The sequence below is a fragment of the Triturus cristatus genome, chromosome 3_1, assembly GCF_964204655.1.
Source record: "Triturus cristatus chromosome 3_1, aTriCri1.1, whole genome shotgun sequence".
NCBI classification, from domain to species: domain Eukaryota; kingdom Metazoa; phylum Chordata; class Amphibia; order Caudata; family Salamandridae; genus Triturus; species Triturus cristatus.
The window spans coordinates 30,016,613-30,029,993 of NC_140583.1; the positions used below are offsets into that span (position 1 = coordinate 30,016,613).

Consider the following 13,381-nt stretch of genomic DNA (forward strand, 5'->3'; position numbering starts at 1 on the left):
AAAACGTTCCTGAAGTACGGGAAAGAGTCAGGCGTATCCAGAAAACCCTTGGGTTCGTGCAAGACATGTTGAGAAAGGTGAAGGGGCGATACAAAGCCTATGCGGACAAACATAGGAGACCAGGGCCAGTATACAAAATTGGAGACTACGTTTGGCTGTCCACCAAAAACATCCGTTTTAAAAAATACAGCATCTTCAACCCCAAGTATATCGGTCCCTGTGGTGGTCAAATTGCTACTCCCCTCTTCTCTACGAATCTATCCTGCTTTCCATACTTCTTTACTAAAACCAGCGCGTTCAGCTAGAAAGCAGGGGGCTCCCCCAGTGGTGGTAAACGAGGAAGAGGAATATGAAGTCAGGGGTATTCTTGATTCCAAAATCCACCGCACTAGGTTGTGGTATCTCATAGCGTGGAAGGGGTACGGAGATGAAGAGAACTCCTGGGAACCTGCGGAAGGGGTTCATGCACCACGCTTTGTTAGATTGTTTCATCAACGCTATCACAGGAAACCCTGCCTCTGTCAGTGTTCTTCGGGAAGGGGATGTACTGTAAGGGCTCATGGGAGAAGGGTCCTAGGAACACTGACGACTCGCGTGCGAGCGCGACCGAAGGGACAGAAAACTTCAATCCCCAAGAGCCTTTGCGGGCGGCAGACGGCAGTGACGTCATGACGCCAGGGGGCGGAAGCTGACAAAGGGCTTCCAGGACACCGTCACGGTGCCGATTACTCCATGCCGGGAGCTGAGCCGCGTTCGAGCAGGAGGCTGGTAAGGGTGCTGTGAGCACCGCGCTTCCTATTCGGAGACTTCTGCACAGCTCAGGTATTGTGGCCAATCCCTCGTTGTCCCCCCCGTTGATTCGTTGGCGGTTCCCAGGAGGGTTCCATGCGAAGCGACCCCAAGTCCCTCATAACAGCCCCGTTGCTTCGTTGGTGGAGCCTACTTCGGGTTCCATGCGAAGCAACGCCGAGTCCCTCATAATTGCCCCGTTGCTTCGTTGGCGGAGCCAACTTCGGGTTCCTTGCGAAGCAACAACAGGTAACCATTGAGGGGACCCCTGTGTACAGAATCATTCCGTGTTTGGAAGCTAACGGATGCAATTCATTACGATCACCTGCCACGGTGACCCCTGTACACCTTTCTCCCGCGTTGGCGAACCGGTACTTCCACGGTTCAGGCGGGGAGAGAAAGAGTGTGGTACATTTGGCCTGCATTACGAGAGGGTATTAGTACTTGCGAGAAACACTGTTGTTAATGCTGAATCACTGTCATTGGAAAATGCTGATTATGCCTCAAAGTGTCCGCATGATATAATGCTAATGTGCACGCATTTGAACCTTGTGTGATCCCGGAGATTGTGGGCCAAAAGACTTACTATTTCCTTTCTTATCATTCAGCAGGGGTATTGTGAGTGAGCTGGAGGTCCGCTCTTACGCTCCCCTGTGTTACATTAAGACTCTGAGTGTATGGTATGTTCCTACCCCACCTCCATCATCAGTCTAGTGCGCTTGAGGCTCACGGGGGGGGGGGGTGCTTGCTCCCGTAACGTTTCCTATCTTTCTTCTAGAACTCAGGGAATCCTTCCCTACGACTAATAGGTTCCAGCCAGAGCAGAGCATTATTTTCCTTTACAGGTAGCGCCGGGGCACCAGGAGAGGGAAGGGGCCGGGACAGAGCAGAAAGGCAGTTAGGGCAGGGGTGTACCGATCTTCCTCTTCTTTCTCGTTTCAGGTCTCCCTCCCTGCTGTCCCCATCCTTTCCTTCCCCCACTGGACCGCCTCAGAGAGTCTGTGAATATCTATTTCAGACCTTGAGGGTGTCGAGAGGTGGACCCCTATAGAGCAACGCACGATCCTGAGGATTCCTGGCCGCGACACTAGCTTTGTTGCTCCTTGGGAGCACTACCGACTGAAACACAATGAATCCAACATATACCCTGGGACAAGGTCCAGCGATTAAGCTATCTGCCAAACAACTAAAAAACAAACAAAGGGAGTAACAAAAGCAACTGAAATTAGCAGCAAAGACCCACTCCCAACAGGTTTGGAAGGCAAAACGCGAAGCCACAGAGGCAAAATGGCTGCAGATCTTTGAGCTGTTGGCCCCGTGCAAGTCCCAAGAATTCTGGCAATATCTCAATAATCTAATTCACGGGACTACCAGGCTGGACTGGCTATAGCGGGCGTTTCGCCGGTAGGCCACCAGGGTGGAGGCCGGGGCCGTTTTCATTGCCGGGGGTCGGCAATATCGCCCTCCTGTAACAAAATTGGCCAAAACCGGCCCTGGCAAACTGCTCGGCTGCACTCCCCCTCACCCCAGGGGGGAGCAGCTGAGCAGTTTGCCAGGGCCGGTTTCTGTTCCCAGTCCGGCCCTGGGGACTACCAACAGAGAGAACCCACTTGATGCGGGCACTTGGGTAGCTCATGTGAAAACTCTGTACACTGTTGACTTGAACATATCTTCTCCAAATAGTTCTACAGTACCAGGGGAGGGAATGGACAATACTACAGCAGAGCTCACAGCATCCCTGGCCGATCTAATCCTTCCAGGCAAGGCGGCAGTCGGCACGGTCCTAAAAAAGATTCGGCATAACGGAGCGCCCGGCCCCAACGGACTGCCAGACTCCCTCTTCAGGGTGGACATGGACTTTTGGTCCTATAACCTTGCACAGCTATATGCAGAATGTAGGCTTTTGGAGGATGTCCCAGACTCTTGGAGGGGCTCAGTGATGCAACCAACATGCAAAAAAGGGCCAAACATCAACCCCAGGAACTACCGGATGACTGCCCTGTTGGACATCGAAGGCAAGGTCTACGCAAGTACACTATTGCAGGAACTAGTCTATTGGGTTTGCAAGGTCTTCTGTCCTTCTACAAGACTAAGTTCTGACTAGGGGGCTCTACCGTAGATAACATCACTGCCCTGTCATATTTAGTCCAACAAGCCGTGGCCCATCGCTCCCCGCCGCTCTTCGCCTGCTTCATTGACTATTCAGCAGCCTTCGATGGGGTAGACCGTACCATCCTCTGGCAGAAATTGGCACGCTGGAACATCAGCCCATCTTTATTACAAGCAATTAGATCGCTGTACTCTCAAACCTGGGTAAGGGTCAAACGTTCCAGGGAGACTGCCATGGAAAACATTGCTACAAATCGGGGGCTAAAGCAGGAATGCGTCCTGGCACTGATGCTTTTTAATTTGTAAACCGCAGACATGGGCCGAGCACTGCACGGAGCCACTTTAGCTACCCCGACGATTGGCCACACAAAGAACCAGCTATTGCAATATGCCGGCGACCTGGTTCTTTTGACCATACTAAAATAGGACTTCAAAAAGCACTTCCAGCCCTCTCCGAATATAACACGGAAAACAAGCTGGTTGCCAACCCAAGCAAGTCCAAAATAGTGATTTTCGGCCACTACCAGAAGAAAAAACTGGCGAAGGAGGTTGGGTCCCCTGATTTTGGACTGTGTTCAAACCTAGAACTACCTTGGGGCCTAGTTCAGCAAAACGGGTCACCCACGGGCCAACCTCCACAAACTGTGGCAGAAAGGAAAGATGGGCACCTATGCCCTCTATAAATGATATGCCATTTACGACAGTCCAACTACTACGGCCATTCAAAGAGTATTGAGGGCTAAACTACTACCGTCCCTTAACTACGAGCAACAGGCATTTCAAGGGAAGTTCGCAAAGGACTTGGAAAAAATACACTGCAGGGCGTATAAAAAGATGTTTCATTTACCAGCCTATACCAGAAATATCTTGATTCGTCTGCAATTCGATCTTAACCAACAAAAATTATAAGAGTTAGCTGTCCTGACAAAACACTTTTATTTTACAACCGCGGCCCCGGAGAACACCATGAAGGCAGTCATAAAATTCATTTTCCTAAAACCCAGCAACCCTTGGTCTGCCTGCCTTGCCACAGCCAAAGATCTTCTGCAACTTGCCACAGAGAACTGGGACCCCAGCGTAATCAACTACGCTACCATCAAAACAACAATAAAAAAGCAACTACGCTTACGCTCTCGCAGTCTGGACATGGAATCCTTGCCAGCCAGAGGTTTTCATGAAACCCAAAGTCTCTCTCACATACTGCTTAGCAACAAGCCCCACCTCACGCAGCCCATGGGGAGACAAGCTTTACATCGGATCCTAGCAGCCAGGCTACATCCGCTCCCCCTAAAAGTACTGTATCCAACTGGGAAAGCACAACTGGGTATTACGGAGTGTCGCCTCTGCAACTACATAAGAGAGTCCCTGGCACACATTTTACTCTGCTGCCCTGCCCTGCGGCTAGTTCGCGGAATCCATTTCAGACCAATTTTTCTCCAGCTGGGCACCCGCACAGCAAAGGAGGCAGCCCAACAGCTTTACACTCTGGACATTGTGAAGCATATGGCCTAGTTTGGGAAAGTTGTTGACCATACTCATATAACATTGAAGGACAAGTCCCCACAGGCTGAGTACGGCGAACAACCCGGGGCCCTTAAACATCAGAGCCACCGTCCCAGAGGTCCGGCCACCACAGACCAACTGACTCACCTTGGGGCTCTTTTCAGCCTTAAAATCCTGGCTCTATGTCGCAGGTTTTAATAAAAGGAGGACACAAAAAACTACTGATTTTAACAATGTCCAGCACATATAGTTATTTTTTGACCCCCAAAAGTTTTTAATGTTGTATTTTGTAATGGTTTTAAGTAACCACACAAATAAAGAATTCATTCATTTATTCATTCAATGCCCCTGCACCTCCCACTTACACCCGCCACTATCCTCCTGCATGATCTGCGGCACGCCCCAGAGCTTTCAAAACCACAACACCGTCTCCTTCACACAGCACTAGCCACAGTCAAAATATGCATACTGCGACAATGGAGATCACCGACCCCGCCGTCGCAGGAGGCATGGTTAGTAGCCATGATACACACAGCCTCCCACAAGCTGGTCATTTACAAAAGTCAGGACCAGGCTGACCTGTTCCTCCAGGTATGGGTACCCTTCCTTCGCATGCCGAGAGACCCACAGCAGATAACCTGGCCCATGCAGCGGAAATGACGTCAGCTGGCGTCCCGGAAATCGAAACAAGAGCAGCGATCCCCCACATCAGCACTTAGGCAGCCTTACATAAACCACAATCCCCCCCCTCTCTCTCATACGGGCACTCCAGGACTGCTCTGCACCCACACACTCTGCATCCTTGGCATCCCAGCTACCATGCGCCCTAAGACACGTATCCCGATGATCTTTCTCATCCCCCGGCATGCTTCGTTTCCCCTTTCCCCCCCACTCACCTAACACCCCATTCTGCCCTCACCCCCCATCCTTCTACCCCCTGGCACCGCAACAACCCAGCAACACGGATACACCACACACACGCTCCGCACAGACTTCGAGAAGAGAACCCACAGTAGGAGGTGAATTGTATCCCTCCTCCCCCTTCCAAGCCCTGCCCCCCACCACCAGGCACAGTAGCAGCACCCAGCAGCAGAAAGAGCCTCCGCCGAGAGTCACAAGCGGATAAGCCCGATTCATAGACAGCACCAAACACATACATGGACCCCAACCCAATGTACGAAACCAGCGCCCCTAGGGCTCCACGCATCCGGACACTACTGAACTCACTATTGCCGGCACGCCTATCAGGTCACGGGACTCCTATTCCCCCCTTCCCAGACCCACACCAATGAATGAATACTTCTTTCGGCCCCTAAGAGGCACAAGTCGCACAAGTTTCTCGTTAAACTGTTTATCCGGCCATTGTATGTGTGTTGCTGATGATAATAAAGAAAAAAGGTCAGGATCCACAGTAGTAAACCTCTTACATCAAGCGTCCACAAGGAGGCTGCGGCTGTACGGATTCAATACACCCCTGCTGGCAAAGAGACACTGAACACAGGGCACGGGGTCACCCTAGGGCTAGAGATGGACTCTGAGTGAATAGATCACACAAGGGGCTGAGGGAGACTCACGAAAACCACATCACCACTGTAGGAGAGTGGCATCGACTGCATAGTTGCCCCCAACTTGTTGCTGATGTTTTGACTGTTTTCTGACTCTAGCCAGGCTGTGGCCCTGCTATCAAGGACCCCAGCCTATCTGCTTCCTCTCTAAACTGATGTGTGTACCCTAGGTACATACCAATTGGATACTGAGGACACCCTATTAGCCCCTTGTAGATGGTACCCTAGGTACCCAGGGCATGGGTCCCTCAGAGGCCTACCAGGGGCTGCAGCACTTATTGTGCCACCCCTGGGACAGCCATACAAACTGACACCACCAGACCACTACTGTAGTCTGGGTAAGGTGGTGCTTGCACCCCTTACAGGGATATAGGTATCCTGTATCCCACTTAAATACAACACATATATCCTCTTAGGTCACCCCTAAGGCAGGCCTTGCTAATCCTACAAGGCAGGGTGCTGAGATATGTGTGAGGGGGAACCCCTACCTGAGTAGGGCCCCTCTGCAACCTTCGTAAAACTATTGCTGGGTTGTTTGTAGTGCAGCCATACCATATACTCTTAACCGCATTATAAGTAATCGCGACAGCGTGATAACTTGAGAGTGGCTGCACAGAACCATGTCATGTTTGGTGTCAAACATTGTGGAATCATACCCCCAATCCAGCCATGGGAGTGAGGGCATGATTCCCCCCTGCTAGAGGGGTGATATGGTAAAAGCGGCAGATTAGACACCAATTTAAAAGTGCACACGTAGTACAAAATGGATGCTACCCGCCACCCACACGACTCTGGCTGCCTATTGCTGGGCAGAACTCCAGCCACGGCAGCTGGACAATAGGGATCTTGTTGCAGGGAGGTGTTCCAACCTCCCCAGACAGACTATGTGGATTGCAACTGGGTGGGTGCACCATAGGATGTCTTTCAAACTTGCACGTAGGCTTCTCCAGTGCCTACTTCTGTATACACCGCCTCGAACCGGTTCAGAGGCATCCTGTCCCATGCCCAGGCGGGAAAACACACAAAGGGGAGAGGGTGTAGCCACCCTTTCCCGCCTGAACTCTCATTGGTGGGCTCTGATTCAGACACTCCCCTAATCTCTGGATAAAGGTGGGTGCAGGGTCCCCAGAGCCTCAGATTAATCTTGGACTTCACAGACTTGAACCTTCAACTTGCTGCCGCACAGCTGAATGAAGAAATCTCACTTGGGGTAAAGGAGTTACCCCCCTGCTTGGCAGGCACCTGAAACACTGCAAGTGACCCAGTTGGAACTCCGCTGCTCCTACGGACATCGAAGACTTCTACCTACCCTGAGGTGGGTTTCCAAACATCCCAGAGGCCAGTGAGTGGGCACAGCAAAGCTCAGCACCGTGGACCCCGTGGGTGCCGAGATCCCCAAAACCCCAGGACACCGGCCACCTCTTGCACAGCACACGACCCCGACCAGTGGGGAAGTTGTGCTTTGGCCCATTATTGAGCCAACCTCTCAGCAGCATCTGTGCCAAAGATCGACGCCCTAGCCCGCTCCGGCGACCCGTGGGCGCACCTTTACGCACTCCAAATTGCCGCCTCCCGCGGTCCTTTGTCTCTCGACTGGTGGGCCCTAGCGTAGGTCAATCTTTACTTTAAAGGGCTCTTCTGGTTGCTCCAGGCCTGCTCTACTGTCTCCTCTCTGGAGCCCTCGCTCAGACCTCGTGGGTCTGCCCCGTAGCTGTTTCGTGATCCTTGCGTGGGTTGTGGTTGCCAAGGCTTAGCGGATCCAATCCGGACACTAACACCGCAGCGGCCCTCATCCTTCGTGGGACAGTCGCCCTCCAGAAGCTTGCCTTCCTTGAAGCCTCCTGGAACCCGTGGCTGCTGATCCAAGCTACCCGTCTTCAACCTGGAAGCACCCAACATTGAAGGGCTCTTTCTCCTGAGCTCCCCGGTCACTGGCTAGTGAGCCAGACTCTGTCCCCTCTGCTTTCAGGTCCTTTCCTTCAAGATCTACATCTTCAATCTGCACGACATCGACAACGCTTCACACCAGCAGCAGTTCTTCACCTTTTTCCATTGAAAACGAGATCGCGACCCGACATCGAAAACGACCTATGCACCCGGCTTCCCTGGGACAGGTAACAGTGGTACCTCGGTACTGTCGTGGGTGTGGGCCCTCCAAAAGCTTAACTCTAAGCTCCTGAACTTGAACTCCTGCTAGAAGTGTCCAGATTCTTGTAATTTCCAACCGCGACATTACCCATAGGGTTTAATAGAGATCCAGACTGTAATTTAAACACTGAACCCGTCTCCCGTAGGTCCCCTTCCTCACTACCTTGGGTGGTTTCGTAAGGGGCCAGCGACCCTAAGTGCCCTAGGCAGTGTCTGCAGAACTGTTGTGGTTCTTATACCACTTTTTTAATATATGGTTTGGTCCCCCCCTGGGGCCCTGTGATTCCAGTGCTATTTATTGTTGTTTAACTGCTTTATTGAATTGTATCTTTACCTCCAGCCTCACAAGAGACAAGTGGGATTTGTTCTTAGAATAAATACATATATTTTGAATATATACCTGTGTGGACTACTCTTTCATTTGGTCATTCAAGAAGTTATCCATGGTAAAACAATAAGCTTAACACTCCTTCAAGACTTAGTCTGAAGGCTGCTCTCCACAGCTACCACTAGGATAGCTTTCTTTAAAGGTTGTCTTTTAACCTATCACCATAAGAGTCGAATTGGACTGGTGCAAGGTGTCCCCTATAACTAGTGGACAGCATATGCCAGGCCAACTTCTCACAACCACTGACCCTCAAGAGAAGCTGGCTTGGGGCTTGTCTAACACACTTGTACTTGCTCTGTCACCAGAGCCATTGACCAGAAGAAAGGGTTCCAGACTACAGAACTTTAAAAATGACCCAGAGAGGGGAACACCATAAGGAGGGTCTGGAGCAAAGGAAGTGGAGAAAGAACTACCATGCTAGAGCCGTAAAGCCAAGGCACTAGAAAAAGGACTACTATGCTAGAGTTCTAAAGTCAAGGAACAAGAGAAATGACTACACTGCTAGAGTTCTAAAGTCAAGGAACTAGAGAAAGGACTACTATGCTAGAGTTCTAAAGCCAAGGCACTAGAAAAAGGACTACCATGGTGGAGTCCTAAAACAAACATTCTGAGGCTCCGGAGCAAATGAATGAGAGAGAGGACGGCCATGCTGCACCTCTAAAGCCAAGGAACTAAAGAAAGGACTACCACGATGATTTTCTGGAACCAAGGAATTAGAAAAACGACTGCTGTGGTGGGGCTCTGGAATCAGAGAAAGCCCTGATCACACTGGGATAGGAAAGTGACTCTGGATAACAGATACTGGGAAAGGTTTTTAAGATTGTCATTCTTACACCAGAAAGGGGCAGGTGGACTGGTGTAACATGTTCTGTGGAAATTTGTGAGGGAGCGGCAGAAGATCACACCATGACGTGGCTAACAGACTCTTGCACTCATTCTGCAGGAATGAACCCATGGAAGAGGTCACTCATAGCGCTCCTGGTGTGGGGACAGGGTGGATGGGTGCAGTCAACAAAATATACCCCCCACACCCTTACCTGATTTCCTCCACTTTTAGGGTTCACAAAGACTAGCACTGGCTTCATGAGTGCCGATGGAGAAGGCTTCACGATGAAAGGCCGCCACCGCCCCTCCTGAAAGACGAATAACAGGTGTCTCAGCAGGCATAAATGTAACTGGGATGTTCATCACACACAACCTTCAACCAGTAGCGTGTCGCACAATGCGCACAACCATTGGTGCGCTGATCCCAATCTCTGGAGCACCCTTCACCAATCACCCTCAGCTACTCCTCACCACCCCTCTACAAACACAGTGATTTCACCGTACCTGGACGTCTAATGGCCCTCATTTTCTAGTTGGCCGAACCACACAAGTATGGGTTTAGCTTCTGGTTAAAGCTTGTTAGTGTCACATAGCAGCCAAGCCCTTATGCAGTGTCACAAAGACAACCAGGGGACAGATGCACAACAGGGTTCACACGTGCAGCGTCTTGGCCTGAACCTCTATTGGGGTTCATCGAAGAGACCTCTAAAGGGTGCACTCTGTTCATTTGCTGCTTCACTCGCCTTATACATGAACAGCCTGCCCAAAACACAACCCAACCGGCGAGCCTCACCTCGGCACCCTTTTTACTTGATTTCCTCTTGAATGAAGTCCTCTTTTTCTTTTTACTGGATTTCAGCGAATTCTAAAGAGGGAACAAAATCAGAATTATATGTGGAGCCTGCAATTCACAAGGCAGGGCTGAGTCAGAGATTGAACCAAGACTGGATTCCTTTAGCAGAGGCCACAGACTGAACACAACATCTCACTCATCTGAGGGGTGATCACACATGGGGATCCACAGCACACACCACAAGGGAGACCACGCACCCTAAGAGAGATCACACTCTAGTCGTAACACCATACACTGTAAGGGAGATCAGTTAGCTGAGTGGAAATCCCTCTCTGGCCGCTATAGAGATACACCTGAGGGGAGATCACACACTGGTCGCCATAGAGATACACCTGAGGGGAAATCCCTCTCTGGCCGCTATAGAGATACACCTGAGGGGAGATCACACACTGGTCGCCATAGAGATACACCTGAGGGGAAATCCCTCTCTGGCTGCTATAGAGATACACCTGAGGGGAGATCACACACTGGTCGCCATAGAGATACACCTGAGGGGAAATCCCTCTCTGGCCGCTATAGAGATACACCTGAGGGGAGATAACACACTTGCAGCTATAGAGATACACCTGAGTGGAAATCCCTCTCTGGCCGCTATAGAGATACACCTGAGGGGAGATCACACACTGGTCGCCATAGAGATACACCTGAGGGGAAATCCCTCTCTGGCCGCTATAGAGATACACCTGAGGGGAGATCACACACTGGTCGCCATAGAGATACACCTGAGGGGAAATCCCTCTCTGGCCGCTATAGAGATACACCTGAGGGGAGATCACACACTTGCAGCTATAGAGATACACCTGAGGGGAAATCCCTCTCTGGCTGCTATAGAGATACACCTGAGGGGAGATCACACACTGGTCGCCATAGAGATACACCTGAGGGGAAATCCCTCTCTGGCCTCTATAGAGATACACCTGAGGGGAGATCACACACTGGTCGCCATAGAGATACACCTGAGGGGAAATCCCTCTCTGGCCGCTATAGAGATACACCTGAGGGGAGATCACACACTTGCAGCTATAGAGATACACCTGAGGGGAAATCCCTCTCTGGCCGCTATAGAGATACACCTGAGGGGAGATCACACACTTGCAGCTATAGAGATACACCTGAGTGGAAATCCCTCTCTGGCCGCTATAGAGATACACCTGAGGGGAGATCACACACTGGTCGCCATAGAGATACACCTGAGGGGAAATCCCTCTCTGGCCGCTATAGAGATACACCTGAGGGGAGATCACACACTGGTCGCCATAGAGATACACCTGAGGGGAAATCCCTCTCTGGCCGCTATAGAGATACACCTGAGGGGAGATCACACACTTGCAGCTATAGAGATACACCTGAGGGGAAATCCCTCTCTGGCTGCTATAGAGATACACCTGAGGGGAGATCACACACTGGTCGCCATAGAGATACACCTGAGGGGAAATCCCTCTCTGGCCTCTATAGAGATACACCTGAGGGGAGATCACACACTGGTCGCCATAGAGATACACCTGAGGGGAAATCCCTCTCTGGCCGCTATAGAGATACACCTGAGGGGAGATCACACACTGGTCGCCATAGAGATACACCTGAGGGGAAATCCCTCTCTGGCCGCTATAGAGATACACCTGAGGGGAGATCACACTCTGGTCATCATAGAGATACACTTATGGGGAGACCACACTCTGGCCCCACAGGCATACACCACACGGGAGATTAAACTCTAGTCGTCATAGCATGCACCATAATGGATATCAGTTAGCTGAAAGGAGATTGCTCTCTGGCCGCTATAGAGATACACCTGAGGGGAGATCACACACTTGCCGCTATAGAGATATACCTGAGGGGAGATCACACTCTGGCCGCTATAGAGATATACCTGAGGGGAGATCACACTCTGGGTCCCACAGGATACACCGCACAGGAGATCACACTCTAGTCGTCATCACATACACCGTAAGAGAGATCAGTTACCCGAGGAGAGATTGCACTCTGGCTACTATTGAGATACCAAATCACAAAAAATACTCCACGAGACCATGGGACGGTCAAAGAATGAGACAGGGAAGTTACAAATGTGAAGACATGAGCCTATACCCACCAGGGAATGGGGAAGGAAAGAATTCCTTTTGTTTCAGTTACCCTCACACACCCTAGTGGTGTCATGCTTCATCATCGGGTCACCCTGATGCCTAAAAAGTCAGGGTGGGCTCGACCATATTCCAGGGAGCCCTTAGTGAGAATATTGGCCAGGTTGAGATAAAGATTAAAAATTCCTCAGACCGTTCCCGGTATCCCTTTATTGGCAGTGGCGGTGCGTCCTTTTAGGGCGCTGGGGCGTTGCCCCACAAGCCGCACGCACCGGCAGCTCCCTCGGCGTCGCAATCATGTCAGTCACAGTAAGCATGAACTTGGACTGCCCACCCCCTTCAGATTCTGAAGTGGGAGGGCGGTCCGACGTCATGCTGCTGAGTGACTGACATGCAGCAGACCAGGGGTGGCGCAGAGTGCACAGCAGGCAGCAGTGCGCATGCTGGGTGAAGGAGGCGAATTTTCGCTCCGTGCCCAGTCATGCGCACTACTGTCTGCTGTGGCTGGCGCATGCCCCTTAGGAGAGCGAGGGTTGAGCAAAGGCTCAAACCTCGGTCTCCTAATGGGCAGGCGGGCGGTGAGTCACCCTGCTCTAAGCCAATGCTGGCGCTGCTGGAGCAGCGTCAGTATTGGCTTAGAGGGGTTGCCAACCAGTGCTGTTCAATCATTAGAAGAGGCGCCAACGGGACCCCCCTCCACCTCCCCCACCCCCGGAGACCTCCTCGTTGGCAGTGATGTCGCGGCTGTTCCTGTTCTTTGAAGAGCGCGCGCGGGACCCCGGCCCAGGAGGAGCAGTCAAGCAGACCGGTAAGTTTCTTTTCTTATAATTTATTTTTAAACATCCCTGGCCCCCAACCCCCCCTCACCCTCCTCCGATAGTACAGCTCTCTTGCTAACCAGCAGTGCGAGGTGCTGACAGGGCCTGCCATGCTGAGTCTGTACACGGGGTCTGCCTGGGGCTGGGGGCCCCCTGTGGGCCTGCAGTGAGAAGCCCACCCGTGCGCCAAATGGACTATGTCCGGGACGGGACCCGGGCAGCGGAAAACTCTACCGGAGGGGCAAACTGCAGTGCTGGGCAAGGTATGTGGACGACAAGCAGCTCAGGGGGTTCTTGCTCCA

The 13,381-nt window shown here is 51.6% G+C and overlaps 1 protein-coding gene across 9 annotated transcripts in view; it reads right to left on the bottom strand.

Annotated features, from left to right (window-relative positions):
* DGKZ (diacylglycerol kinase zeta) overlaps nt 1–13,381 on the bottom strand; it is a 759,825-nt gene that overhangs the window by 301,059 nt on the left and 445,385 nt on the right. For all 9 annotated transcript variants that reach the window (XM_085646693.1, XM_085646692.1, XM_085646686.1 and 6 more), the window contains 2 exons: nt 10,121–10,192; nt 9,540–9,635 (listed from right to left, as the gene is read on the bottom strand). In XM_085646693.1, the coding sequence (XP_085502819.1) occupies nt 9,540–9,635; nt 10,121–10,192 (168 nt within the window). The remainder of the gene's footprint in view (nt 1–9,539; nt 9,636–10,120; nt 10,193–13,381) is intronic.